General features: G+C 34.3%; 1 protein-coding gene across 1 annotated transcript in view; it reads left to right on the forward strand.

Moving 5' to 3' along the window:
• Nucleotides 1-27377, forward strand: part of ADAM2 (ADAM metallopeptidase domain 2) — a 92597-nt gene that overhangs the window by 20611 nt on the left and 44609 nt on the right. Inside the window, exons 6-12 of the mRNA XM_045821797.1 lie at nucleotides 5479-5550; nucleotides 6282-6448; nucleotides 7455-7536; nucleotides 14882-15018; nucleotides 22012-22192; nucleotides 23919-24017; nucleotides 24126-24321. Coding sequence (XP_045677753.1) covers nucleotides 5479-5550; nucleotides 6282-6448; nucleotides 7455-7536; nucleotides 14882-15018; nucleotides 22012-22192; nucleotides 23919-24017; nucleotides 24126-24321 — 934 coding nt within the window. The remainder of the gene's footprint in view (nucleotides 1-5478; nucleotides 5551-6281; nucleotides 6449-7454; nucleotides 7537-14881; nucleotides 15019-22011; nucleotides 22193-23918; nucleotides 24018-24125; nucleotides 24322-27377) is intronic.

The raw sequence follows: 27377 nt of genomic DNA on the forward strand, positions 1-27377 counted from the left end.
TGCATGGCTACAACATCACTAGGCAATTATAACCTAATGCAACTACCATCATATATGTGGTCTGTCATTGACTGAAACATTGATATGCAGTGCCTGCTAAATGAAAACAATATATTGGTGTGTTAGCTAAGAGAAAGAAGTCTGTTTGTTCCTTGTCTTGCTTTATTTTTCAGTGTGGAGGAATGCTTATTTGCTAATGAAAAAGCCCAAGCACTAATGAAAAGTGATGATATGGGCTTGAATTTTTAGTTATGTCTTTGAATAGGTGACTTTTAATGTGTACAATTAAAATACAAATGTTAGACTGGACCACGGTTTTATACATAGTAGCAACAAGGAAAGCACAGTATATGATTGGATATCCAAGTTCAGTGTTTGATAAAGTGACACAAGTTTGTGGGCTTTCTCTTCTGTTTATTGATTTGTGAAAAGGCTATAACTTTTTACAACTCTAAGTTAAAACTGAAAGTACTATCTTCCTCATATTTCTTTTTAATTTTTCCATTTAATGAGTATAAAATTATACCACATTGGCATTTTCATTTCCTTAAATGATAATGAATTTATACAAAATTTAATGTTTATTGGCTACTGGTATTTGCTTTTCTCTGAATTGACAACTTACACCTTTTGCTCATTTTCTTAATGTTTTTTTTTGCCTTCTTGTCAACTTTTAACAAATATTTAGATGTTAAAAATATCCATGCTTGGTTTATTACCTGCAATAAAATATTGAAGCATTACCTTTGGTAACTGATTTTATTTTATTTGTGGGGGTTTTTGTATGCACAAAATTTTAATTTTCTTATATTCAAATATGCTTTCATATTTTTCAATAGTTTTTGAGTTCACAGCTTTAATTAAGAACATGTTCCTAACTCCTATATTGTACATGTAGTCTTCTAGATTTGTCTGCATTTAACTCTGATATACCTGGAGTGCATTTTTATATATGGCATAGGATAAACTCTAGCTTAGATGGGTGTCTATTTTTACTTTCTTTTAGATAAATAGCTTGTTGTGCCAGCACCACTGATTAGATATTAAAGTCTCAGATGTAATTGAATTCTCTATTTGATGTCCCATTAACCTATGTGTCTATTTATAAACTGGCTTCATACTGACTAGATTACAGTGGCTTTATGGTTTAATGATGTCTAGCAGACAAATCTCCACTCTGTTCTTACTCATACTTATCTTGCACATTTTCTCTCAGGATCTTATTCTTAGATATGAAAATTATTTTCTCAATCCTCCCACCCAAATTAGGACTCTAATTAACATGGTATTTTTTTTCAAATTATTTTATTGTTGCTCAATTACAGTTGTCTGCATTTTCCCTCCACCATACTCCTCACCCCAGCCAAACTCACCCCCCTCCCTTGCTTCCACCCTGCCCCTTGGTTTTGTCCATGTGTCCTTTATAGTACTTCCTGATAACATGGCATTTAAACAATACTAATTTAGGGTAATAAGCAAGTTTGTGATAAAAGTCTTCTTACCCAAGAAAAACATGTATGTGTGGTTTAGATTGATTCTACATCTTTCAACAAGACTACTCTAGTTTTTTTAAAACAAAGATTTATAGCTGTTGGGAGCCAAGCAACAGCTGACCCTTGACACAGTCGGGTCGGATGAGATGCATCTGCACAGCAGAGGCGACTGTGGCCAGATCTCCTGTCTATCTCCTCCTGTATGCCTGTCCCCACTAGCAATAGGTGGTGGGATTTTTAGATACCTATGTGTTATAACAAAAAATCTGCATGATGTCTCTGATTCTGTGTGAAATGACTTGCTGACCACAGAATAGAGACCCCTAGCAACCCTAATGCTGCCTGCTTCCCCCACCTGGGAAGTTAAGGACAAAATTAAACTATGGGCAAACCAACTGCCAGAACACTGGAGGAAGCTGTTGCTAGGAATGTTTCTTAAGGAGTCACCACTTACAAGCTTAAGATTTATTAGAGCCACTACCCCTCTCATACCCTGGACAGGAGTGTAAAGAAGCAAGGAGCTCTAGTTGGAAATAATAATCTCAATACACCGAAACAAATACAAAACATGCCCCCCCTCAAGATGTATAAATCAAAAGACCTAGGCAGGAAACCAGTTACCTAACCTAGACAAATTTAACCTCAGTGGACAATAGCTAATTTCTATATGACCTATAAATCACCCCTTGCACCCTTTTAACTTAGACCAATCCCTAGAATCTTAATAGACACCTAGTTACTAATTGGCACCTGAAAGTCTGTGCCTGTATAGCTTCATTGGCTGTCTGATCAATGACCCTGTTGGTCCAAATAACCTTTGTTTAGTATGGTTGATCCGTGGGACCTCCTGTAGTTTTCGGTTATTTCTTTGTTTAACATGATTGATCTGTAAAACCTTCTATACTTTTTGAAGTTATTTCTATAGTAACTGTTTCTGTTTTAGTAATCACACTATGCATTGAATGTTGTATAACCTCCCCTATGAAAATAGAGATTGATCTTTCTCAGTGAGTCAGTCGGGCCCAGAGAGCCTGGCTGTCCTCCGGCACCCCACCCGGTGTCTCACTTCATTCGCTTGGCCTGAGCCGTGCATCCTTCGGGGACCCTGAGACCCTGCTGAGGCTGGACCCCGGCATATAGCCTTTCTTGTTTTATTTTTACTCCTAAGTACTTTAGACTTTTCAGTATTATAAATACATTTTTCATATTGATTGAGAAAAACATTAATTTTTGTAGATAGCTTCCATATCCAGCCACCTTACATTTGCTCTTAATAATGACAGTTTTACTAGAACCTCATGTGTGTTCTAGTATAAAATATAAGTTCGAAGATATAGTTCCATTTCTTCTTTCTAGTGTTTACAGCAGTTTTTAAAAATTTTTCTTATGTTTTTGCATTCACTAAAACTTCCCTTACCACATTAAATAATGGAGGGAAGAGCTATACACTTCCCAATTTTAATTTAACTGATTTTTTCATTTTAAGTAATGTTTACCACCAATTTTTTAGTTGTTCATATTGCCATTATCATTGTGTTCGGTCTTTAAGTAATTTTACTCAATTTGTTTCGGAGTTGTTATTAGGAATTGCTGCTGAATTTTATCAAATGCTTTCTCAGCACTTATTTTCATGACTATGCAAATTTTCTCTTTCAGTTTCTTGATATAATGGATAATGTTACATACTTCACCGATGGTGAAATTTGTATACCGAAAAATAAATTTGCCTCATCATCACATTATTGTTTTGATATGTCACTGAAATTTATTGACTAATATTTAGAATGCTTGCATTTGCATTCATGAATATAGTTGTTTTATAGTTTTATCAAATATATCAATTACTGTAGAAGAAACTTAAAAGATAATTAAAGAACTACCATTTAAATCTCATCAGGATACTCTGGTTTCTCTTCAGATCATATAAATCTTTTGCCTTTTAAAACTCACCAGGAACTTTGAGCTTATAGTTACATTTTATCTCACTTCTTAATAGCAGATAATTACTCTGTATTCTAATCTAGTAATTTTCATTCATTGATATAAATAAATATAACCTAGAAAATTTGGTTAAAAAAATAAACAGACACCAAGATCCTGCAACTTCAATAAATCCAAGTTTCTAAAATTTATTCTCCAGATGAGTCTGACACAAACAAAAATCCAAGAATCACTGTCCTAAACTGTTCAGAAAGCTCCCAATTCATTTTATAAAGACAAAAAACTTTAATTCCATCTCATAAAGCTAGGACATTTATATATTAATATATAAATCAGATTGTATCAATCTCCTGATTAAAGCTTTGAATAGCTTTCTCTCTCTCTTTTTTATTGAGGATGATTGACATACAACATTATTATATTAGTTTCATATGTACAACATAATGATTCAGTATTTGTATATATTGCAACATACTCGCCATAAGTCTAGTTAACATTTGTCACCATCCATAATAAGAGAATTTTATTTTCCAGTGAAAACTTTTAAGATCTCCCTTCTTAGCAACTTGCAAATATGCAAAACAGCATTGTTAACTATAGTTTCCATTATAGTTTATCACATCCTCGTGGCTTATTTCATAACTGAAAGTTTGTACCTTTGGATTCCCCTCACCTATTTTGCCAAACCCTCTCACCTAGCTCTGACAACCAACAATTTATTCTCTGGGTCTCTGAGTGTGCCTTTCAAAAATTTCACATATAACTGAGGTCAAACACTTTTCCACTGAAGTTGATTTACTCTTAAATCTCTCAGACTATCTGGTTATTTCACCCAGTCCTGAAGGTTCTATGACTTTGCTCTTTCGTAGTTGACATTAGAATTTTGGTAGGAGTTGCATCAAATCTGTAGATTGCTTTGTATAGTATACACATTTTAACAATATTAATTCTTGAGCATTGAATATATTTGCATTCATTTGTGGGGTTTGTTTCAATTTTTTCTTTAATATCACGTAGTTTTAAGTGTACAGGTCCTTCCTCTCCATGGTTAAGTTTATTCCTAGGTATTTTTGATGTCATTGTAAATGGGGTTGTTTTCTGAATTTCTCTTTCCGGTGGTTTGCTATTAGTTCATAAAAATGAAATAGGTTTTTACATATTTATTTTTTATCTTGCAACTTTATCATCTTTGTTTATTAGTTCTAACAGTTTTTTGGTGGAGACTTCCGAGTTTTCTACATAACATATGGCATCTTCAAACAGTGACAGTTTTACTTCTCCCTTTTCAGTTTGAATGCATATTTTTCTAGCGTAATTTCTCTGGCTATGACTTTCAAATCTACGCTAAATGAAAGTGGTTAGACTGAGTATCCTTGTATTGCTCCTGATTGTAGGGGGAAACTCTAATTTCTCATCATTGATTATGATTATAATGTTGGTTGTAGGCCTGTTATATATGATTTTCATTGTGTTAAGGTATGTTCCTTATATATGTATTTCATTGAGAGTGTTTATTTTGAGAAAATGTTGGAATTTTGTCAAATGATTTTTTATATATCAACTGAAATAATTTAATGATTTTTCCCTTCATTTCATAGTGTATCACATTAACTCATTTGTGAATGTTTAACCATTTTTGCATCCATGGAATACATCCCACTTGACCATGTTGCATGATCCTTTTAATGTGCTCTTGATTTCAGTGTGCCAACATTCTATTGCGGATTTTGTATCTATGTTCATCAGAGATGCTGGCCTGTAATTTCCTTTTTACGCTGTGTACTTGTCTGGTTTGGGGATCGGGGTAATGCTGACCTTGTAAAATGAGTTTGGAAGTATTCCTCCTCTTCTGTTTTGGGGATTTTATCGTGTCTTTTTGTGCCTTTTATATAGCCCGTTTCTCACATTGAATATATATATTTTTATAATATTTAATGTTAAACAACTAATAATGAGCAGTTTAAACACTACATTAAAATTTAAACATTCATTAAATATTAAGCAATATATGTTTAGATCTAAAATGTGTGATTATCTTTTTCAGTATCATCATATGGGCTCTGATACAGCTATTGTCACTCAAAAAATTTTCCAGTTAATTAGTTTGACTAATGCTGTAAGTATTTGCTTTTTAGTACTTTTGCATTTGCTTGTATACTTAAAAAATTCCAAGTTTCTATTATGACACTGCCTCAAACACATTTTATGTGAATAGGGAAAATTATGTAGCCATTGTAATTTTCAGTTTTCTGACTGTTCAATAGAAATAATAATAATTGTATAAACCAGCTATTTCCAACCTTTTTCATTTTATAACACACAAAGTAATCATTAAAGTTATGGTGGTGCACCAAAAAAAATCTATTTTTTGCCAGTTCGACAAAAAAATGGTATACTCATAATTTTTATTTATTCACGCCAGACAGCTGTTGTTGTGTTGGCTGTTGTCATTTTTTGTTGGACAATCTAAGGGAAAAGAAGTCAGTGTACCTGACTAAATAGTCAAATGTTGTATGTTTTAAAAATTCTTGTGGCACACCAGTGGGCCTCTTACAGCGTACCAGTGTGCCGTGGCACACTGGTTAAAAGTCGCTGGCGCATACCAAAACAGGTTATTGTGAGGATCAAATTAAATAAAGCATTTGACATAGGACGTGCCTAAGTATGAGCTTGTCAGATGTTAATGATAACTTGTTCCATAGTAGCACGTATTATAAGATTTAAAACAGACTTAAAGTTGAATTGTTTAACATTTGTAACCAGTATAGTGTTTATTTTCACACTTAATTTTGAAATCTATTTAGACCATGATATTTGAATTTATTTCATTTATGTGTTCTATTTTAGATTTTTACTTCATTTAATATTACAATAATTCTGTCTTCATTGGAACTTTGGACAGATGAAAACAAAATTCCAGTAACTGGAGATGCTAATCAATTATTACACAGATTTTTAAGATGGAAAAGATCTTATCTTGTTTTGCGTCCACATGATATGGCATTTTTACTTGTGTAAGCATGTATTAGCATTACTGAATCCTATACAAAGAGAACATATCCATATTTGAACTAATTTCTGACAGTTGACAGGTCTTTAGGGAAAAATATTCTCATGAGATTTTCTTACCTACAGCATTGTGTGAATATTATTTTTCACCATAGGGGTTTTCTAGAATTATCATTCTACTTATTTGTTTGTATTACAAATTTATTTCTTCAGTCTTATTACTGTATGATTTTTGCCTTACAGCATAATGTCCCTAATTATACAAAAAATATTAAAAACATCTGTTTGAAGAAATGGAACAGAATTCTATGAATATAGTAATTTGGGTTTCTTTTTATGCTTTATTTCCATAAAATAAAAATAATAAAGAAATAGAAACCCTATTATATATTTAAACATCTCCAACATACCACATTCACATTGCGCTGCTTTTAAAACTATGACTCCCTTTCTGTTTAATAAGCTTACTTTTCAAATCAATGTCCAGAGTCTATATATTATTATATTAAATAAAATAATATGCATAATTAAAAATAATAATCCTTTATGTTATTTTCTGCCCCACCTATATGCCATAACTGTTCATGACTCTGGCAAGTGAATTCTATCTGATTAAAGTTTCTATGGAAACTTTAATCCATAAGGTGACTCTGCTTATTTGTCAACTATATTGCCTCATTTTTTCTAATTTTGAGAAATTTGATTTAATTTTCTTATTTTGATTATTTAAAACATATTTTAATTTTTAATGACTACTACAAAAAACAGAATCTTCATTTAAGAAATTCCATTTGAGAATACACTTTATAATCAATATTTATTTTAAAATCTATTTTAGTGTTTTCAAAAGAAGCAGACATATTGTCCCTTCCTATACTTTATTACCTTAATGTTAGATGAAAATATCTATGCATATATTATATAAATATAAAAAATATAGATTAAGCAAATTAAATGTTAATTGTGATTATTTTTACAAAATTATATGATTATGATTTTTTTAAACTTAAGTTACAGAGAAAAAGCAAATTATATTGGTGCAACCTTTCAAGGGAAGATGTGCGATAGACAATATGGAGGAAGTGTTGCTCTGGTTGGTATCATCTGCTTGGCTGAGACATATAAATAGAATGCTGTTTAGATGGTATAGAGTTAGATATTTTCTTTCTGAATTATTTCTAAGGATGTTCATATTCGCATAATGAATCTAATGATCTCTGTCTCTGTTGTCCACTGAGACAAATGTTTGAACTATAGCAAGTCCATACTGAACTTAATACACATAAAGTTTTTGCTGTTTTCTTCTCATGAGTTCAAAATACTCTTTTAGAAAGTTAATGTAGTGATCGATTTTAGTCTTATAAAATGGTCATGAATTTTCCTGTGCTTAACATTTATTTGTTAATTTATTGATTTTAATTTCAAGCTTAGATTTTGTATGTTTTCTTAATTATTGTAGGTAACATAATTATGACCCAGATTAAAATAAAACTTTCAAAACTATTTATCAATTACCTTAAAATGTTTTGTGGAGCACAGGTGAAAAATAACAGAATGAAATGCTCTCCTTATTTTTCTTAGAGAAAATCTTGGTGTATTTAAAATTGGTATTATTTATCATAGTAGAAAATCTTGGTATATTTAAACCCGATATGTTTTTGCCCCTCTTTCACAATGCTGTGGTTTTTCTGACACAGAGAGCTTCCCTTTTTTTATTTGTGTGTGTGTGTTTGTACAGTGTGTGTTGGAGTTTGAGGGAGGCAATGCATAGTACTCTTATTTCATTGAACAGGTAAAGCTAAGTGAAGACATAAAAAGATAACTCAATCAAATGAAGAGAACTTTAATATTCACATATCATAGTTTGGAAAATGTGGCTTATGATTATGTGCAAGCTATGACCTAGTCTCAAAAGCTGGCATTTGTCTGATTTACCCAGTCACAAGCAACAAAGAAATATAAAACTCTCATGTGAAGAAGGACCTTCATCCATTATCAAAAAGCAGAGCAGAACTCATTCTCTCTCTAGGCAAGTTAGCTACCAAGTGGAAGGAAATACCATCATATACTGGAAAGTGTGTGGTTCATGGGGAGGATAGTGTCTCTGCAGAGAGAGGAGCAGCCAGAGAAGAGCTCTCTAGTATTCGTTTTTCTTATTCTCCACATTTCTTTGGGATAATCATTGCCTGACCTTTTCACTGCAAAATCAGCAGTGGCCAATACTCACTAGAAGCCAACAGTTTGAAACTCTGCCTTCTGATGTTAAGGACCCACCACCCTCCCTACTGTACGTACCCTAGTGGTGCCTCTGTTATTAAATCAGAGCATCATATTTCTAGTGTCTTTCTGGATTATTTTTTGTTGTTGTTGTTAAAAAAAGTCTTGATTTTAATTATTTATTTATTTTTCTCTTTTTGTTGTTCAAGTACAGTTGTCTCCATTTTCACCCCACCACACTCCCCGCCCTACTCATCCCCATCTTTCTGGATTTTTTATCATCATTTTTTTCCGTTCTTCTAACAAGAACACATTGTCTTAATAACTAGTTCTATAATAAATCATCAAAAATGTTAGTGTAAAGTCTACTGCCACTACTGCAGACTGATTTAGGTATTCTGAGTTATCTGCATTTCCATTTTAAAACCAGCTTGTCAATTTCAACAAAAACTGCTTGGATTTTTATTGATTTTGAAGTGTATCTTTAGTCAAATTTGAGGGACATTGATATCTTTAACAATACTGCATCCTCTTATCCATGAAATGGATAAACATGTGTAGTATATTCACATAATGCAAGCAAAAACAAAAAACTACTATTATGCACTCAACATTGATAGATCTCAAAAACTGTATGTTGAGCAAAATAAATCAGAAACAAAAGAATATTGACTTTATTATGCCATTTTAATGTGTAGGTAAAATACACCATTTTATTCAAAGTTAGAATAGAAGTCACAAATTACAGGGAGGTAATTCCTGGAAGGTTGCTGAAGAGAACTTCTTGGGTAATAAAAATATGCTATGTTTTGCCCAGTGTAGTAGTTGCACAGATATGTATCATACACACTTCACAAATATGTGTATATATGTATGCGCATACAATACTATAAATAAATTATATATATGAATGTGTGTATGCATGTAAATATTCTATATATGTATATATATTAAACCACATCAAGGCATTTGAAATTTGTGCATTCTTTTTTAAAGTATATTTTATTGATTATGCTATTACAGTTTTCCCAATTTTTTCCCCTCTATCCCCCCTCCACCCTACATCCCCCAACCCTCCAGCATTATCCACCCCTTCGTTCATGTCCATGGGTTGTACATATAAGTTCTTTGAGTTCTCTGTTTCCTATACCATATTTTACCTCTCGCTGTCTATTTAATGCCTACCAACTATGCTTCTTCCCTGTACCTTTTCCTCCCTATTCCTCCCTTCCCCCTCCACACTGAAAACCCTCCATGTGATGTCCATTTCTCTGATTCTGTTCCTGTTCTAGCTGTTTGCTTAGTTTTTGTTTTTGTTGTTTTTCTTCCTTTATTTTAGGTTCATTTGTTGATAGTTGTGTTTGTTGTCATTTTACTGTTCATATTTTTTATCTTCTTTTTCTTAAAGAAGTCCCTTTATATTTCATATAATAAGGGTGTGGTGATGATGAACTCCTTTAACCTGACCTTACCTGGGAAGCACTTTATCTGCCCTTCCATTCTAAATGATAGCTTTGCTGGAGAGAGTAATCTTGGATGTAGGTCCTTGCCTTTCATGACTTGGAATACTTCTTTCTAGCCCCTTCTTGCCTGCAAGGTTTCTTTTTAGAAATCAGCTGATAGCCTTATGGGTACTCCTTTGTAGGTAACTCTCTCCTTTCCCCTTGCTTCTTTTAGGATTTTCTCTTTGTCTTTAATCTTGGGTAACTTAATGATGATGTGCCTTGGTGTGTTCTTCTTTGGGTCCAACTTCTTTGGGATTCTCTGGGCTTCCTGGACTTCCTGGAAGTCTATTTCCTTCAGCAGATTGGGGAACTTTTCCTTCATTATTTGTTCAAATAAGTTTTCAATTTCTTGCTGTTGTTCTTCTCCTTCTGGCACCCCTATAATTCAGATATTGGAATGTTTCAAGTTGTCCCAGAGGTCCCTAAGTCTCTCTTCATTGTTTTGAATTCTTGTTTCTTCATTCTGTGCTGGTTGAATGTTTATTTCTTCCTTTTGTTACGAATTGTTGACTTGAGTCCTGGTTTCCTTCCTGTCACTGTTGGTTCCCTGAATATTTTGCTTTATTTCATTTTGGGTATCTTTCATTTGTTCTTTCATTTTTCAACAAAGCTCAATAAGTTCTGTGAACATTGTGATTACCAGGGCTTTAAACTCTCCATCATAGTTTGGCTATCTCCTCATCACTTAGCTCTCTTTCTGAAGTTTTGCTCTGTTCTTTCATTTGGGCCATATTTCTCTCTTTGGGGCACCTGTTAAGTTGTAAGTGGGCGGGGCCTTAGCTATTTACCCTCCTTGCTGCACTGCCTGTGGGGGAGGGTCCAAAAGGGAACAATGCAGCTTCTCTGCTCATCTCTAGCCCACTTTCCAATGAACTCTCATGTGAGACTGGGAGTTTCTCCCTCTGAGGCAACTGCCATATCCACAGTCAGATCTGAGTCTCAGTTTTCCCTTATGCCAGCCCCACTCACACAGTCTGCTGCCTTGCTGCAGGTTCTCCCTGTTGGCCACCTTACTAGTCTGGTTGGTCTGTTTGACTGTGTAATTCTGCAGTTGTTGGAGTTCTATGCAGTTTGATTTTCTCACACTTCTGGCTGTTTACTGATTTTAAATTGATTGTTATCCTCCTTTGGTTGTGTGAGGAAGCGAAGGGTTTCTACCTATGCCTAGTTCCATCTTGGCTGGAACTAGAATGGTGCATTTTATATAAAACAAAATTATTTAAAAGGCATGAAAGCATCACATATATAAAATGTTATTAATAATTTCAAAAGACAATAATCAAAACAAAAATATTTGTTTCAAATACTAAAAATAAAATTTATCAAATTGTTTTTTCCTCAAAAATTCTAAACAAATATGTAATGCCACAGAAATTTTATCCATAAGGAGTAAGAAAAAGAACTGAATATATTACCAAAGGAATTTTGATATATCAATGGTATAAAGTAGCCAAATGCTCTTCCTGTAAAATAGATACAAATTTTAAGTGATTCTTCAGTTAGAATGAAACAAAATTTTACTAACTGGAACTTATATATACCTAACACTCACAAATCAAACACTTAAAGGTCTACTAGAAGGAATAATCATACTTAGATAACTATTTCTCAGACCAAAATTTAGCAAGTCAGAATGGTATTAACAAGCTTTATCTAAAAGGTGTACATAGAATCTTGATTTTTAATATTAGAGACTAGAAGAAGTTTTTACAAAGCAAACATGGCAAGCATATATATAGTAAGTCATCATATGCTGTACAATAAAGGACATATCAATAATTATTTGCCCGCAAATTTATCAGTCTAGTGATTGGCACATAAGAAACCTTAGTAAAAGCCAGCTGCTGTTGTTATTTGACAAGTATTGCCCCAAGCAACTATTATTCATGAAAAGAAACTTATTTGCTTAGTTATAAACTTTTATATAAAATATTTAAATATTCCAATGCTAAATATAATTTTAGCTTTTCTATTTTTTTTTGTTATTGTTCAACTACAGTTATCCCCATTCCCCCACCACCACTTCCCCCCACTCTACCCTTCCCTGACTTTAACCAGAGACATCAAAATAAAGAACAAATTGACAGTAATCAGAGGGGAGGGAGGAGAGGGATAATGTGGGAAAATAGGGGAAGGGTTGTCAAGGAACATGTATAAAGGACACATGGGCCAAACTTTTCTATCATTTTCAAAACAGGAGTAATCATAACAGTATCCTGTAAGAAATTCTCACACTCCAGTATGTATCTTTTTCAAGTTTTTCATACTAGCCTGTTATGGCCTAAATTACATACTCCTAAAATTGATTCATACATTGAAGCCCTAACCCAATGTGACGATATATTGAAGATCAGGCCTTTATGGAAGTGATTAAGATTCAAGTGCGTTGTAAGAGTGGGCCTCTGATCCGAGAGCACTGGAGTCCTTACGAAAGGAAGAAAAGACACCAGAGACAACTATCTCTGTGCGTAAACAAAAGAAGGCCATGTGAGGACACTGTGACAAGGCAGCCTCCTACAAGCCAGGAGGAAAGACCTTGCCAGAAAGCAAACCTTTTGACAACTTGATCTTGGACTTCTAGTCTCCAGAACTGTGAGAAAATCAATTTTTGCTATTTAAGCCATCCCAGTCTGTGGTATTTTATAATGGCAGCCCTAGCTGACTGATGGAAGGAAGCCTAATGTGAGATTGCCACGAAAAGAACATAAAGGGATGTAATCTCTAACACAAACTGCATCTTTTGACCATACCACATAAATGAAAGGAAAAACCAGAATAAATATGCTAGTACGAAGACAGGGGATAAAAGGGCAATTGCACATGGGATTACAAGGGACTGCTTTTTTTTTAAGATTTTACTTATTTATTTTCAGAGAGGGAAGGGAGGGAGAAAGAGAGAAAGAGAGAAACATCAATGTGCGGTTGCTGGGGGCCGTGGCCAGCAACCCAGGCATGTGCCGTGACTGGGAATCAAACCTGCAATGCTTTGGTTCGCAGCTCGTGCTCAATCCACTGAGCACGCCAGCCAGGGCAGGACTGCTTTTATACAAATGAATAAAGTGAAACTTTTTGGATGCTGCTATTTTCATTTTACCAAGCTATGTAAGATAAGAGGGAACAGGACTAATAGAGAAAGAGAAATAATTATAAAGTGGCCTTGAATCATTACCTAGCCTTTTCTACAACATCCTGAAAACAAAAGTAACTATACTAATAATATACCACCTTACTATTTGTTATATCACTATTTACAATATCCTATTACGTTACTGACATTTAGCAGAATCTTTCTTTTTATTTTCCATGGAATCAAACATTTTTCCTCCCCTCCTGCTTTCATTCTCCCTCATCTTCTACCTCCCCCTTTCTCCTCCCCTCCCTTTATTCCTTTTCCTCCTCCTCCTCCCTCTTCATCTTCTTATGTTTCTTTTCTTCTCTCTCCCTCTCTTTGAAAATGGATGGTACATTCAACTGTGGTAATTGGATAAAGTGACTGTTATCGATGTGTATGCAAAATGTAAGGACTTTGCACTATCTCAGGGCTATAATACAGATATTTAATTTGTCAGTCGGGCTTGAAGGAAAGGACAGAGTTATTCCATTAGGGTCACAGACAGACTGTAGAGACCTCCACTCAAGGATTCAGGCAGTTGCAGGACTCCTGACAATGACAGTAATAAACAACTTGCTCTTTTCTCACCCTCTCATCTCTGTTGGACGAAAGTAAAGCAGGGGGCAAAAGATACTTTTGACATAATCCATTGGTGTCATTCTGAGTTAGAGAGCAGGGTGGAAAATGATGGGGAGTTGAATTAGAGAAGCAAACAGAAGATATCAAAATGCATTCCTAGAAATCTGCCTTGAAGTATATTTATATAAGCGTTATTAGATATATTTGAAGAGCTAGCATGACGTGGATTTTTTCAAATGTATGTTTTAGTATGGTCAAAATTTGCTATAATAAGCATCTTATATTTATGAAGAAAAATAATAAAGGCATTTTGGCTTTGAAAATAAAGTTTAAATATATGGAAAGAGGCATTCTCATTATTGGTCATTATTACCATAATATAAATTAATTCTATATATTAATTTATGGCTTTTTAAAAATGTGTGAAACATTTATGTAAAATATCATCTCTAACCAAATTATAAATGAGCATGATCTGTTAATAATTTGTTAATACAAACATGACTGTAATTATTATTAGGCATAATTATATTACTTGGGCAATTTTTATCTTGCTCTGATGTCACCAAATGAACCCTACATTTACATTTTGGTAAAATTTCAAATTTCACTATTTCTATTTTTCTTATATTGATAATGGTGCCTATAACAAATTAGTCCAACATGGATGGCACTTCTTTTTTATTTTTTTTATTTAATTTATTTAGTTTTAGAAAGAGGGGAAGGAGAGAGAAAGGAAAGAATCATCAATGAGTGGTTGCTTTTCACTGGTCCCCCTACTGGGGAACTGGCCCACAACTCAGGCACGTGCCCTGACTGGGAATAGAACCAGGGAACCTCTGATTTCCAGGCTGGCACTCAATCCATAAGCTGCCCCAGTCAGGGCTTGGATGGCACTTCTGCGGTTAATATATTAGAAGCCTCTATTCCATTTTGTCATGTGACTATTTCTAATAATTAACACTATTTTCCCAGTAAATGAATTATCTCCTAAAATGTGACTGTACATGTATGGTTTTTTCCAGCACCCTAAAACCATTAGTATGGAATCATTTTCAGTTATTATAGCTCAATTACTGAGCCTGAGTATGGGGATAGCTTATGATGACCTTGACAAATGCCAGTGCCCAGGAGCCGTCTGCATAATGAACCCAGAAGCAATGTAAGTTGCTTTAATTTTAAATGCTTTATACATAGAATTTATCCAAAAATAAATTTGGTGTCTTCAAAATCTAAGCTCTTAAAATAATTAAAAATGGTCAAATATAAGCTGTGATCTGTGATCCCCAGGTCAAAATACATAATCTAAGTGCTAAACATCTATCTCAATATTTCCTAATCTAATGTCACACTTGCTTTGTCATATGTGATCTACCCCTACATTTATCACTAAGTTTACTTGCATGATTTTAATAATTTAAGGCCTGAGAAGATAAGCAAAACACTGGTTTGTAATTACTACACTAGAATGATTTATTAATGTGGTCTTGTCTCCATGTTAATCTCCTCCATCCTACCCTGGTTCAGCCTGAGGTCTTGGCATCCATCGGTTTTATTAGATGCTATTATTCAGTCTTTTCTTTGTCATTAGAGAAGGTGTTTTGCCATATCCTTATCATGCCTCAAAACCTAGTGCATTTGCTGTTTTCATTATTATTTTTAGAATACACTCTGAGATTTTATAAAATGAGGACCAAATGGTCAGGGATTAGAAAATCCGTTATCCAGTCAGTGACTGGAGTCAGCCTCTTATCTTTCCGTTGGACAATTTTTGGAAGATGTCTTAGAAAATCAAGCCCAACTGTCTACAGCAGCAAACTTGATAACATCTCACTCTCTCCATTTCCTTGTCTTGCTTCCACAATCATTTCTGAAAACTACTTGCATTCAAATTTTTCTCTCAGGTTTTGATTTGGAAGGAACACATATCAAAATAGTTATCCCAAAAGTGACACCAGTAAACTTTTATTAAATGGTTGTTGAACTGAATCAATGAGTGATCTGATGACAACAAGGACGTCATAGGCAGGAGATGCTGTATATGGAGGGCACTGTGGCAGGTGCAGGATGTGATACAAGATGCCTTGTTCTTTGGCACTTACGATCATTAAAATATAACAAAACTAAAGATATTCTTGGTAGAGTAGGTTTCATGTGCAATCTCTGACAAATATCAAAGATTTGTATTGCAGACCCCCTAGAGTTCTGTTTCAGCTCCTAGTGGGCTACTGGATGCTTGCAGAGTTGAGCATGCATCTGGAAAACACTAAGTTACAATGTTACTGAGTGAATAATTGTTCATAATTTGCATATGTTTAGATCCACAACATTGTAAGATCAAGTGGGCATATTAATTTATCTGATGACCCAAATACTATATCTGGGAACAAGCTAAAAAAAGATCCAGATAGTTCAAGTCAATAACACAAACAGGGATTCCAGATCCCCATGGCACCTACACCTATTGCACCAATATTTCTCAATCACTTCACACAAATGGCCAAATGGAGGGTCCCTAAAACTGGCTGCTAGAGAAAGAAAAGCTCTCTTGTTTCAAGAGCAGTTCCTCTCAATATTCTAGTTGGAATAAAAGAAATGTACTGTTCCACATTATTCTCCAATTAGATTAAGACCTAAATAGAGTGGGAAATGGTAAATGTCCCAGTGAGCATATTTGCAAACAATTCATTTCCATCTTGTATGAGAGATGTGCCAGAGATCGGGACCTACATAGCCTGAGCCGCAGCAAATTATTTGGGTATCCGTTCAAGGATCTGGATGCTGCAAGATTGGATATTTAGAGACAAAGAACTATGGAAAGAGGAATGTGAATTACTTTAGAATGAGCACAAGTATGTAGATTTCTATATCCTAAGTTCATATTCCACCAAAAATGTATTTCCTTCATAGGTAGAACTCAATGACCTGGTCAACATTTTGAAATCTGTAAATGTTAACCAGCTTCTTCCTTAAGCTATCCATAAAATGACCTTTAAAATGAAGGTAGTCACCCCCTTTACAAGAGCAAACTTCAACCATTTTTTTGGAACTCAGCTTCCTGACCATCCAAGGACAATTTGATTAAGTATTCTGTAGACAAATTTGTGGTCGCAGCAGAATGAAGCCATTACAGCCATCTCAATGAAACATACTTAGATGGACTTTTCCTCATTCTCTCCTTTTCTATTCCTGCTCTCTTAGCCTTGCTTCCTAAGATCACATTCCCAAAGCCCATGCCTTTTCTTCTGGTTAATCTAAATAAAGACAAATGACATCTTATGTAGCTCATTAATAATATTGAGCACTGATTGTTTAATTTTTATTTATCTTTGATTATTGCTTTTTTTTAAATGATGATATGTTGCTTATGATACTAAATATAATAAGGATAAGTTATAATGGTGAAGAAATGATAGGAAGGATTAGAGGATCTTGAATGTTCTAAACTGCTTCCTAAATATTGTCATTATTCTTTGTTAAATTTTGAAAGTAGTTTATTTTCTGGGGATGCTTGAATTAGTCCCATTATCATTAGAACCCTCCAAAATGCAGTTTCCTCACTATTTTTTGGAGACATTATTAAATGTAAAATATTGACCTATATTGTTTTTTCTAATTGTGCCTATTTATGTGACTATGAAATTTCTAGTTGTTTGTGGAAAATATACAGAAATTTTATTGATTATTTTATACTGAAGTTATATCCTACAGCTTTGCTAACCTAACTTATTAGTTCTAGGACTTTAAAACTAGCTTTATTAGAATCTTATACATGTATAATTATATAATGTACATACAGTTTTACATTAACTTTTTTAATCTTTACATTTTTTCAATTTCTGTTTTTGGCCTTCTACTGTGGCTAAGATCTCCAGTAAAGTGTAAAAAAAAATGGAATGTGTGGGTGTCTTTGCTGTACTTCTGATCTAGGGACAAATCTTTCCCCATCAAATATGTTATAGGTAAATGTTTTCAAGGAGGCTTTTAAAATTAGATTGAGGAAGTTCTTTTTTACTTCTTGTTTTCCAAAGTTTTCATAATGAATAGGTTCTTCAAGTGTTGTGATGCTCATTTTTTTCTACTTATTCTGTCAATATGTTAAAAATACATTTTTTTATTTTCAATTATTTAAATAACTTTGTTTTCTGAGGATAAACCACACTTGGGTGTAATACATTATCCTTTTTAAAAAAGATTTTATTTATTTATTTTTAGAGAGAAGGGAAGAGAGGTATAAAAAAAAAGAGACACACATCAACGTGCAAAGGAAAAATCCATCAGTTGCCTCTTGCATGCCCCCAACTGGGGCCCTGGTGCACAACCCAGGCATGTGCCCCGACCAAGAATTAAACCAGCGATCCTTTGCCTTGCAGGAGGATGGCCAACCCACTGAGCCACACCGGTCAGGGCACATTATGCTTTTTTTTTTTGTATTTATCTTATTTGTTCCTATATTTTTTCCTAACATTTGACTCCATATATACAAGTAACATTGCCCTTTAGATATTTTCTCTTGTGATTTCTGATATAGAAAATTTGTGTTTTCTCTTTTTTCTCAATTACTCTAATGAGTTTCATCAAATTAACTGAATTTTTAAAAGACCATATTTTAATTTTGTTCACTTTTTCCTATTGCTTGTCCACTTTGTTTTGTTGTTGTTGTTGTTGTTGTTGATGATGATGCATAGTTAGAGGTCATCTTATTTCCCCTAGATTTTTATATAAAAACACAACTAATTAATTTTAAACTTCCTTTCTGTGTAAGCCTTTTAAAGTTATATATTTCCCTCTAACCACAGTTCCAATTACATACCACAATTTTTTATATTTTTTAGTTTGTTTTTCATTTATTTGAAATATTTGCAAACTTTAAAAAAATTTCTTCTTTGACCAGTGGATTATTTTAGAAGTATGTTAGTTGGTTTTCAAATATTAATGAATAATCTCAGTATCTTTTTGTTATTGATTTTGGAATTGATGTCAGTGTGGTCAAAAATATACTTTTTAGCTATATAGCAGTTGAAATTTATTGAGACATTTAATAATTGTCTTTTATTTTTGCTTGGTTCTTTTCATGCTGTACAAATGTCTCAGTAAAAGTAAGGGTGTTGAGGTGCTGGTTTTGTTTTTAGTTGGTAATGGAGATGCTTCTAATAAACTCTTTAAAGTTATATTTGAAAACATTGGTTTTATTTACTTTATGTCCAATAGTGTTGCTTCTGAAAAATGCAAAATATTAAAAAACATATTTTGCATGTAAATAAGAAAAAAGATATTCTATTTTATTCTTCTCCCACATTGTAATGAGAGCACTGCACTCTGTCATCAATGCTTTGCAGTTTTGTGGTGAGGAAATGAATGTTTGAAATGTGATTTAAACAGCAATAACCTGATTGAGATCTATATTTACTAAGACACATTTTGCAGCTAGATTTTGCTGCAAGTCACAGAAAATCCAAAGTAATGATGGCTTAAACAAAAGAGTTTATTTTAATTTTGGAATATTCTATTAATTATGTGGCATTTCACAGTATAATTTTATATTGATTTCTGTGGGGGGCTCCGCCCACAGGGCCCTCCCCACCCCCATTCACCACAGATGAGAATATGTCTACCAAGACATGATCTGCTTGGGGAGGAAAGGTGGCCGATCTCTCAAAAGAGAAGGGCAAAGACTCTTTTCCTCAATAAGCTTTTATTGGGGTCAGTTTGCACAAGAACACAGGTAAAGCTCATTAATCATTGCCAGGCAGTAAGGATCAAACAATAAATAACATACAAAGAACTATGAGGGCTTATTCTGAGTCAGGGTCTGTTAGCTAAAGGAAAACAAACTCATTTCCTGCTTGGACCTTTATCAGAAAACTGAGAGCATTCTTAGTAAAGCGGGTTTCACAGGATTTTTGTATTCTTTCTTAGGCCTGATTGCCCCGGGGAACCCGCCCTTTCCTGCACAGGGCTGCACCGCCCTCTCTCATTGTTTCAGAATTAAGTCAGACAGCGGAAGTAAGACAGCCAAGAGATTAGGAGACTTCTCTCAGACAGAATTGAGGACTCAGGCTATATCAAAGCCGAGGGGCAAGGTTCTACCACCCCCTTTTGCTATAGTCCCCCAAGTCCTTCCCTGGTGGCCCCCATGATCGTGCCTGTCTTAAGTTGTCCCTCCCTTGAGGAATCTTACCCATCATTGGCTAACTAATCATGCATTGGGGGCCAGGCAGGGTGAAGTAAGAGGAACAGAAGTGGCACCCCTACCAGGGAAATAAACTTTGTCTCCTTAGTGGCTCACTCAGCCTTAGCCATGTGGGGGTTAGAGCTTCTGAAACCAGGCAGGGCAGTTCCCAACAGATTTCTACATAGTGGCTTCCATTTCCAAGGTAATCTCATAGCTTTTGATGGGAGCTTTAATTACAATGAACCAAATTTAAATCAACAATAAAATAAAGCAGGACATGAAAGCATGGCTGTCAACATTACTTCCTAGAACTAGAATTTATGACATCATTTTAAGCCAATTATCTAATGTTTTTATCTGCCCAGTCTTAACTTCATAAAAAGCTAAAAAATGTGGGCATTTATACAGGAAGTTATGTACTGAACTGAAAATCAGAGGCTCTATTATCAAGAAAAAATGAGAGAATGAGGAATGGGAATATCCAGAAAATCTGTGCAAAGATTCACATTGCAAATAAATTCTCCAGTTGGATATAATTATATTTTCTTTTTAATGAAAACATTTTCATTCCCAAAAAGTATGTCCCCTGTGAACCAGTTCACACATAACAAACATACCTTGCATTGCTGAGGCTCAGTAATAATTAAACTTCTGTTGCTCTTTCTACTTTGGTTTCTGGTATTTAGATTGATAGAAATCATCTAAACTGTTGGTAATGTAATAATAAATCCATTCATTATGGTTAATATAACTGAAGGGTATGTTTACCCAGGATGTGAAAACAAAAAAAAAAATTGAAATTGGTAGTTTGTTCAAAACTCCCTAATTTGTTTATAGTCCTCATGTGAGAAACATTTTCCTGTAGTAATCTAAATGACTAAGGTTTGAGTCTATGGCTTTAAAATTCAATTAATTTCATATCTGCTATATGTTAATACTATTCAGAATAATAAAAATTATAGTAAAAGGGCAACCAAAGAATCTACAACAGTTTTAACCATGTACTCATTCATTTTTTTAAAAACTAATCATTGCCCTGGTTGGTGTGGCTCAGTTGGTTGGACATCATCTTGCAAAACAAAGTATCACAAGTTTGATTCCTGGTCCGGCATGTGCCTGGATTGCAAGTTTTGTCCTCAGTTAGGGGTGTGTGCAAGAGACAACTGATCAATGTTTCTCTTTCCCATTGATGTTCCTCTTCCTCTTTTTCTCCCTCCTTTCCCCCTCTCTAGAATCAACAAAAGAAAAAAAATCATTGATCTCTTAGCTTTGTGATAGTGAACAAAACAATCAAAACGTTTTTTCTCCTAGAGCCAAAAAAACTAGTATAAGAAGATAATCAATAAATAGTTAAATAAATAATATTCCAGTTTTTGATAAATATTTTCAAGAAAAAATCAATATCACTAAGTGAATAAAGGGGAGTAAAGGAATGTTATGCTAGACTTGTGTTTGGAAATGTTCTCTCTGTGCAAACACTGAGTAAAGATTGGATACTGATCTCAAGTTTAAGTGATTAGTTTGTGTTCGAAAGTCAGATATCTGAGTTGTCAGGTATTGGTGTTATTTAAAAGGTAGAACTGAAAAATATTACCTATGAGTAGTAGAAAGAAATGAAAAAGCCCAATCTTTTTTCTCAATACAAGGGTATGAAAATTTTTACCAGTCATAAAAAGAAGAGGAAGCCAAAAATGATGCAGAGATAGACCACTGTGTGAGTTAGGAGCTATGAAAAAAAAACAGTGTCACAGATAATTATAACTAAGATCTAATAAAATTGTATTGATTATTTATGCCTACTAAAATATTTAATACAAATTTGTGCACAGTTGACTCACTGTGCACAGATAAGGAAAGTTTCATGCTAACCTGATTGAGCATTTTGTTTGTTGTGAAATGCTATGGAGTGGCTTATTCCTAGGTTAGACAGCTTATGGATGCAATGCTTACATACAAATTTTCAGTTTAATGTATTTTTAGTCATTCCAGCGGTGTGAAGCTCTTTAGTAACTGCAGCATGGAGGATTTTGCACACTTCATTTCAAAGCCAAAAGCCCTCTGTCTTCAAAATCATCCACGTTTGGACCCAACATACAAAGCTGCAATCTGCGGTAACGGCATAGTGGAAGAAGGAGAAGCATGTGACTGTGGAACTACAAATGTTAGTACTAATTTAAAAGAATATATACCAGAATTACATCAAAAAATAATTAATTGTTATAGTGTTACACTGTTATGTTCCATAATTTATCAAATTTACTTTTCTACAAAAACCTTAAGAAGGCATGTAGTGATTTTAATAAACTAATGAGTATACTTATATATTAATGTACAGATTTAGTGGTTTATAGATTATTTTGTAGATTATTGGTACAAGTGATTTTCAATCATTAATTCTACAGCTGAGTTTACCTAGGTTTAAACTGCCCTTCTTGTGTATTTTCTTTGTATTTATTCTTAACATAAAATCCTCTGCCATTCAGAAAAATATAAAGGTTTTACAATTAAGAAAACATAGGACACACATTCTCGCTTTGAGTATTTTGATCTAGGTCAATATTTAAGTCAAAGAGATTTAGGTAATACACAATCCATAAAAGTTGGTTTTTGAACCCCCAGAAATCTTAGGAAAACCTACTATATCAGAGGGAGATGGCATGAGCCCAGATAAATGGAATGCAATTAGGGAGACAGAGATTGTGAGACTCAGTGAGTTGTATGAACTTGAGAGAATCAAAAAGACATGAACAAAGCTCAGTGTCTCCTACTGCCAAAGTGAAAGTCATTTACATGTACCCTCTCCAGTACAAAAAGTGTGTGTTTAGATAGCTAGTTGGGTGATACACTTTTAAGAAATTATTCCTCAGTACCTACCTGTTTTTGCTAGTTTGATCTAAATGGACACACCTTGAAAATTTCTAATAAAAATTGACAGGAGTGTCTCTTGGCCCAATTAAATATCATATAATTGAGTCCCAAATCCCTCTTATATAACTTCCAGAGGGTTCTCTGGAATCCCATATATAGATAGCACTAGCAATGACATAGATTAAGCAGAAGAGTCATGAAAAATACTGTAAATTTAGTGTGCCCTACTAAGCTATGACTCATAGAAGATCACTGAAATACATGATTTATTTTCGTGTAACTCATTGAAATTTTTGGCCCAATCAACCCCATTTAAAATCCCTGGGGATTTGAAAAATGTCTGCATGTCAGTTTGTGATTCATCATCTCTCCAGCTTTCAGCTTTCTTACATGTTGATTTTATTAAGCCTAATAATAGAACTTAAAAGAAACAGAATCAGGGGGCACAGATGAATTACAGCATAAAACACAAGGTATCATGAAATACTAGATGAGTGATACAAAGGTAATAATTTTAGTCATATGAAACATTTTTTAGCTTTTCATCTTTAGAGAATTAAAAGCAAAATAAACTTTGACTATCTCGTAAAAGTTATTGACTTATTAAAATACAGTAGATGCATAAAGAATGAGTAAGAACTGGTCACTCTAATGAAATTGTTAAGTCATAACTTGCATCTCATGTCTTGTATTTTACTATCTCTGTCTACAAGAGCCAGAGAGTTTCTTGCAGATGGCTGTGGTGGCCACCAAGGTTTCAGAAAGCCCTACTACCAATATAGTCAAACTTATTCTAGGCATATGAAAAATACACAGTCTATCACATTGTAGGTAGTTAATAAATTTCTGTTAAATACATGAATAAGTGGGTTTAATTTTTCTGTTTGCCAATATGTAAGTTAAGCATCAACAATTAGTATATATGATGTATATACTATATTATGTTGACATCATTAAAATATGTACCCAATGTAAATAAAAGTTGGAAGACATTTAAGAGTATTTGGTTTGCCTTTCAGGAATGTAATGCAAATGTAAACTCATGCTGTGAGTCTACCGGCTGTACACTAAAAGTCACCTCCCAGTGTAATATGGGACCATGCTGTGATAATTGTCAAGTAAGAGTCTTTTTAAATTTCTATATCACCTATGTAAGTTATCATTCCTTATAATATTTATATGTTCACATTCTGTTTTATTCAATCTCATTTACCTCACATCATCAGTTTAAACCAAAAGGAGAGCAATGCAGGTCTTCCGATGATGAATGTGATCTCCCTGAATATTGCAATGGTACATCTGCATCATGTCAAGATAACTTTTACGTTCAGGATGGTCATCCATGTGGAGATTCACAATGGCTCTGTGTACATGGAAACTGTATGAGTATGGACAAACAATGCAGGGATATATTTGGTGAAGGTATTTATTGTAATTTGATTTCCTGTATATGTATTTTTCTAGAAACTGAAAAGAAATAGATATTGATATATGATTGTGATTATATTTTTTAAAAAATTACATAATTTTTAAATAACATAATTTAAAATAACATAATTTTATTATAAATATTTTAAAGGGTTACAGAAAGAGAAAAAGAAGACTATAAGAAAAAAAACATTGTAAAAGTTGTCTGGCATTAAAATTCTGAACTTTTCCACAAAACAATAAAGGGAAGGATTCACAGTCTATGGGATCTGTATTCAAGAAGGAAGAATGCAGCCTGAACACAAGCCACACTTCCCTCATTCAATCCATATCCACAGTTTTCTCAGTAAATATAGAATACTTGCATATGCATATGGGCATTAAAAATCATAAATGTAAGTTAGTATATGAATATAATTTAAACTACACATGAAGACACACAGAGATTGATGGGCACATTTACACCAAGAAACTACAAGGATGACTCATGAATCTCCCAAAGAAAATTCCTGACAATTGAGGAATTGTGAAATCATGAAAAATGATATTCACTGAGGTTGAAAACAAAAAGGAAAACCATAGCAGAAAATACACATGGAATCATTTGCTAAAGAAGTTGGAAACAGTGGCAACAGCAAAATTATTTCCTGTCTGTATCACAGGAATCAATGGCAGTTGACAGAGGAAATATTTAGATAAGCATCCAGGTTGGTCAACCTTCTCTCAATTCAAACAGGTGGTAATGCTCACTCTCATCTCTGTGTTGAAAAAAAAAGAATTTGCAAAGTGATTATCAACTCCCAAAATGAGCACACAATAAGAATGACTATTACTTTGAAGAAAACAACACAAAGACACAAGAGAAGAAACATATACAGTGGAAAACTGCCCTCCCAACAAGGTATAGGTGATTTGGAACCATAGTGAGGAAATGTTGAAGATATATATCTATACATAGAGATATATAAATATATGAATATATACATATATAAAGAGATATATATTATATATAAGTATATGTCTATGCATAGATATATGTTGGGGGAGAAGATAATGAGTTTAAAGGTATACAAGTTAAAGTTTAAAAATAAAAAAATTGGTTAAATTGCTAAATAGGTAGCACTTCTGTTTAAGCTAGCAGATATAAATGACACATTTATTCCAATGCCAAAAGATAGATTAAAAAATGGGAAAGTATTTTAAGCATTTGAACTCATATAATTTACTTTCCAAACTCATCTCTGTAGAACTGGTTGTGAATGACATTCAAAATAAGGAAGACTAAACCAGGAGAAAGAACACTTAAGCAAGATGAAATAATAATCAAAGAAATTAGTAAAAGTTATTGCTGACTGATATACATATTTTAAAATATAAAAGATAAAGATATATAAATATATTTCAAAAGATAAAGAATGATATAAAATGAAGTTATTATGTCAAAAGTATATTACTCTCTAGAATAAAATAGAAAGTTTCAGCATAAAAAAAACATGAGATAGGTGGACACACCATACCTCCATGCACAACCAAGATTAGAACAACAACAATTTACAGCTAGAAAAACACCCAGAGCTGATAGAGGATTTATGTGAATGGAAGTCGGACAGCCAGGAACTTGAAGTAGACCTATACATCCGGACTGGTAGGAGGGGCCAAGAGGACGAACCAGGTGAGCGGGCGCGGGTCAGCAGCGAGAGGAGGTTGGGGAACTCAGCGCATAAGCCATCCGGGGCGCACAAGAATGCAGCGGTGGACCCTGAGTACACAAGCTGTGACTGGCAGACCCAGTGAGGCGGCGATTGAGGACCAGGGCAGAGCTCACAACCCAGGATCCCAGAGAAGGGACTGAGATCCCAGGAGAATGGAACTACCACCATTGTTCCCTCCCATCCCCACTCCCGCCCCCACTCCCACATATAACGTCACAATCTAGCAACTGGGGTGCCCAGCCCCGGTGAACACCTAAGGCTCCACCCCCCACTGTAACAAGAGCGACCAGACCGGGAAAAAAAAAAAAGGAGAGACAGGGAGAGACATGTTTCCAACAGAAGAACAGATCAGTCCCCCAGGACTCATCCTTTTGAGCGACCAAGAAATTGCCAATCTATCAGATGCACAGTTCAAAACACTGGTGATCAGAAAGCTCATGGAATTGGTTGATTTGGGGTGCAAACTAGATGAAAAGATGCAGGTTACCATAAAAGAGATGAAGGAAGATACATGGAGGAGAGCCAATAGTGAAGGGAAGGAAACTGGGTCTCAAAACAATACAGTGGGCCAGAAGGAAGATAGAATCAACCAAGCAGGAAAGAATGAAGAAATAAGAATTCCAAAAAACGAGGAGAAGCTTAAGAGCATCCAAGACATCTTTAAACGTTCCAACATCCGAATTACAGGAGTACGAGAAGGGGAAGGGGAAAAGCAACAGATTGAGCACGCATTTGAACAAATAATAAAGGAGAACTTCCTCAATCTGGCAAAGGAAATAGTCTTCCAAGAAATCCAGGAAGCTCAGAGAGCCCCAAAGAAGTTGGACCCAAGAAGAAACACACCAAGGCACATCATAATTACATTAGCCAAGGTTAAAAACAAAGGAGAGAATCCTAGAAGCAGCAAGAGATAAGGGGACAGTCACCTACAAAGGAGTTCCCATCAGACTGTCAGCTGATTTCTCCAAAGAGACCTTACAGGCAAGAAGGGGCTGGAAAGAAATATTCCAAGTCATGAAAGACAAGGACCTACATCCCAGATTGCTCTATCCAGCAAAGTTCTCATTTAGAATGGAAGGGAAGATAAAGTGCTTCTCAGATAAGGTCAAGTTAAAGGAGTTCATCATCACCAAGCCCTTATTTTATGAAATGCTAAAGGGACTTATCTAAGAAAAGAAGATAAAGAAAAAACATGTATAGTAAAAGGACAGCAAACTCACAATTATTAACAACCACGCCTAAAGCAAAACCAAAAAAAAACTAAGCAAACAACTAGAACAGGAACAGAACCACAGAAATGGAGGTCACATGGAGGGTTAGCAACAGGGGGGTGGGAGG

This window comes from Phyllostomus hastatus, unplaced genomic scaffold (genome assembly GCF_019186645.2).
Source record: "Phyllostomus hastatus isolate PE091 unplaced genomic scaffold, TTU_PhHast_1.1 phas_scaffold_46, whole genome shotgun sequence".
Lineage (NCBI taxonomy): Eukaryota > Metazoa > Chordata > Mammalia > Chiroptera > Phyllostomidae > Phyllostomus > Phyllostomus hastatus.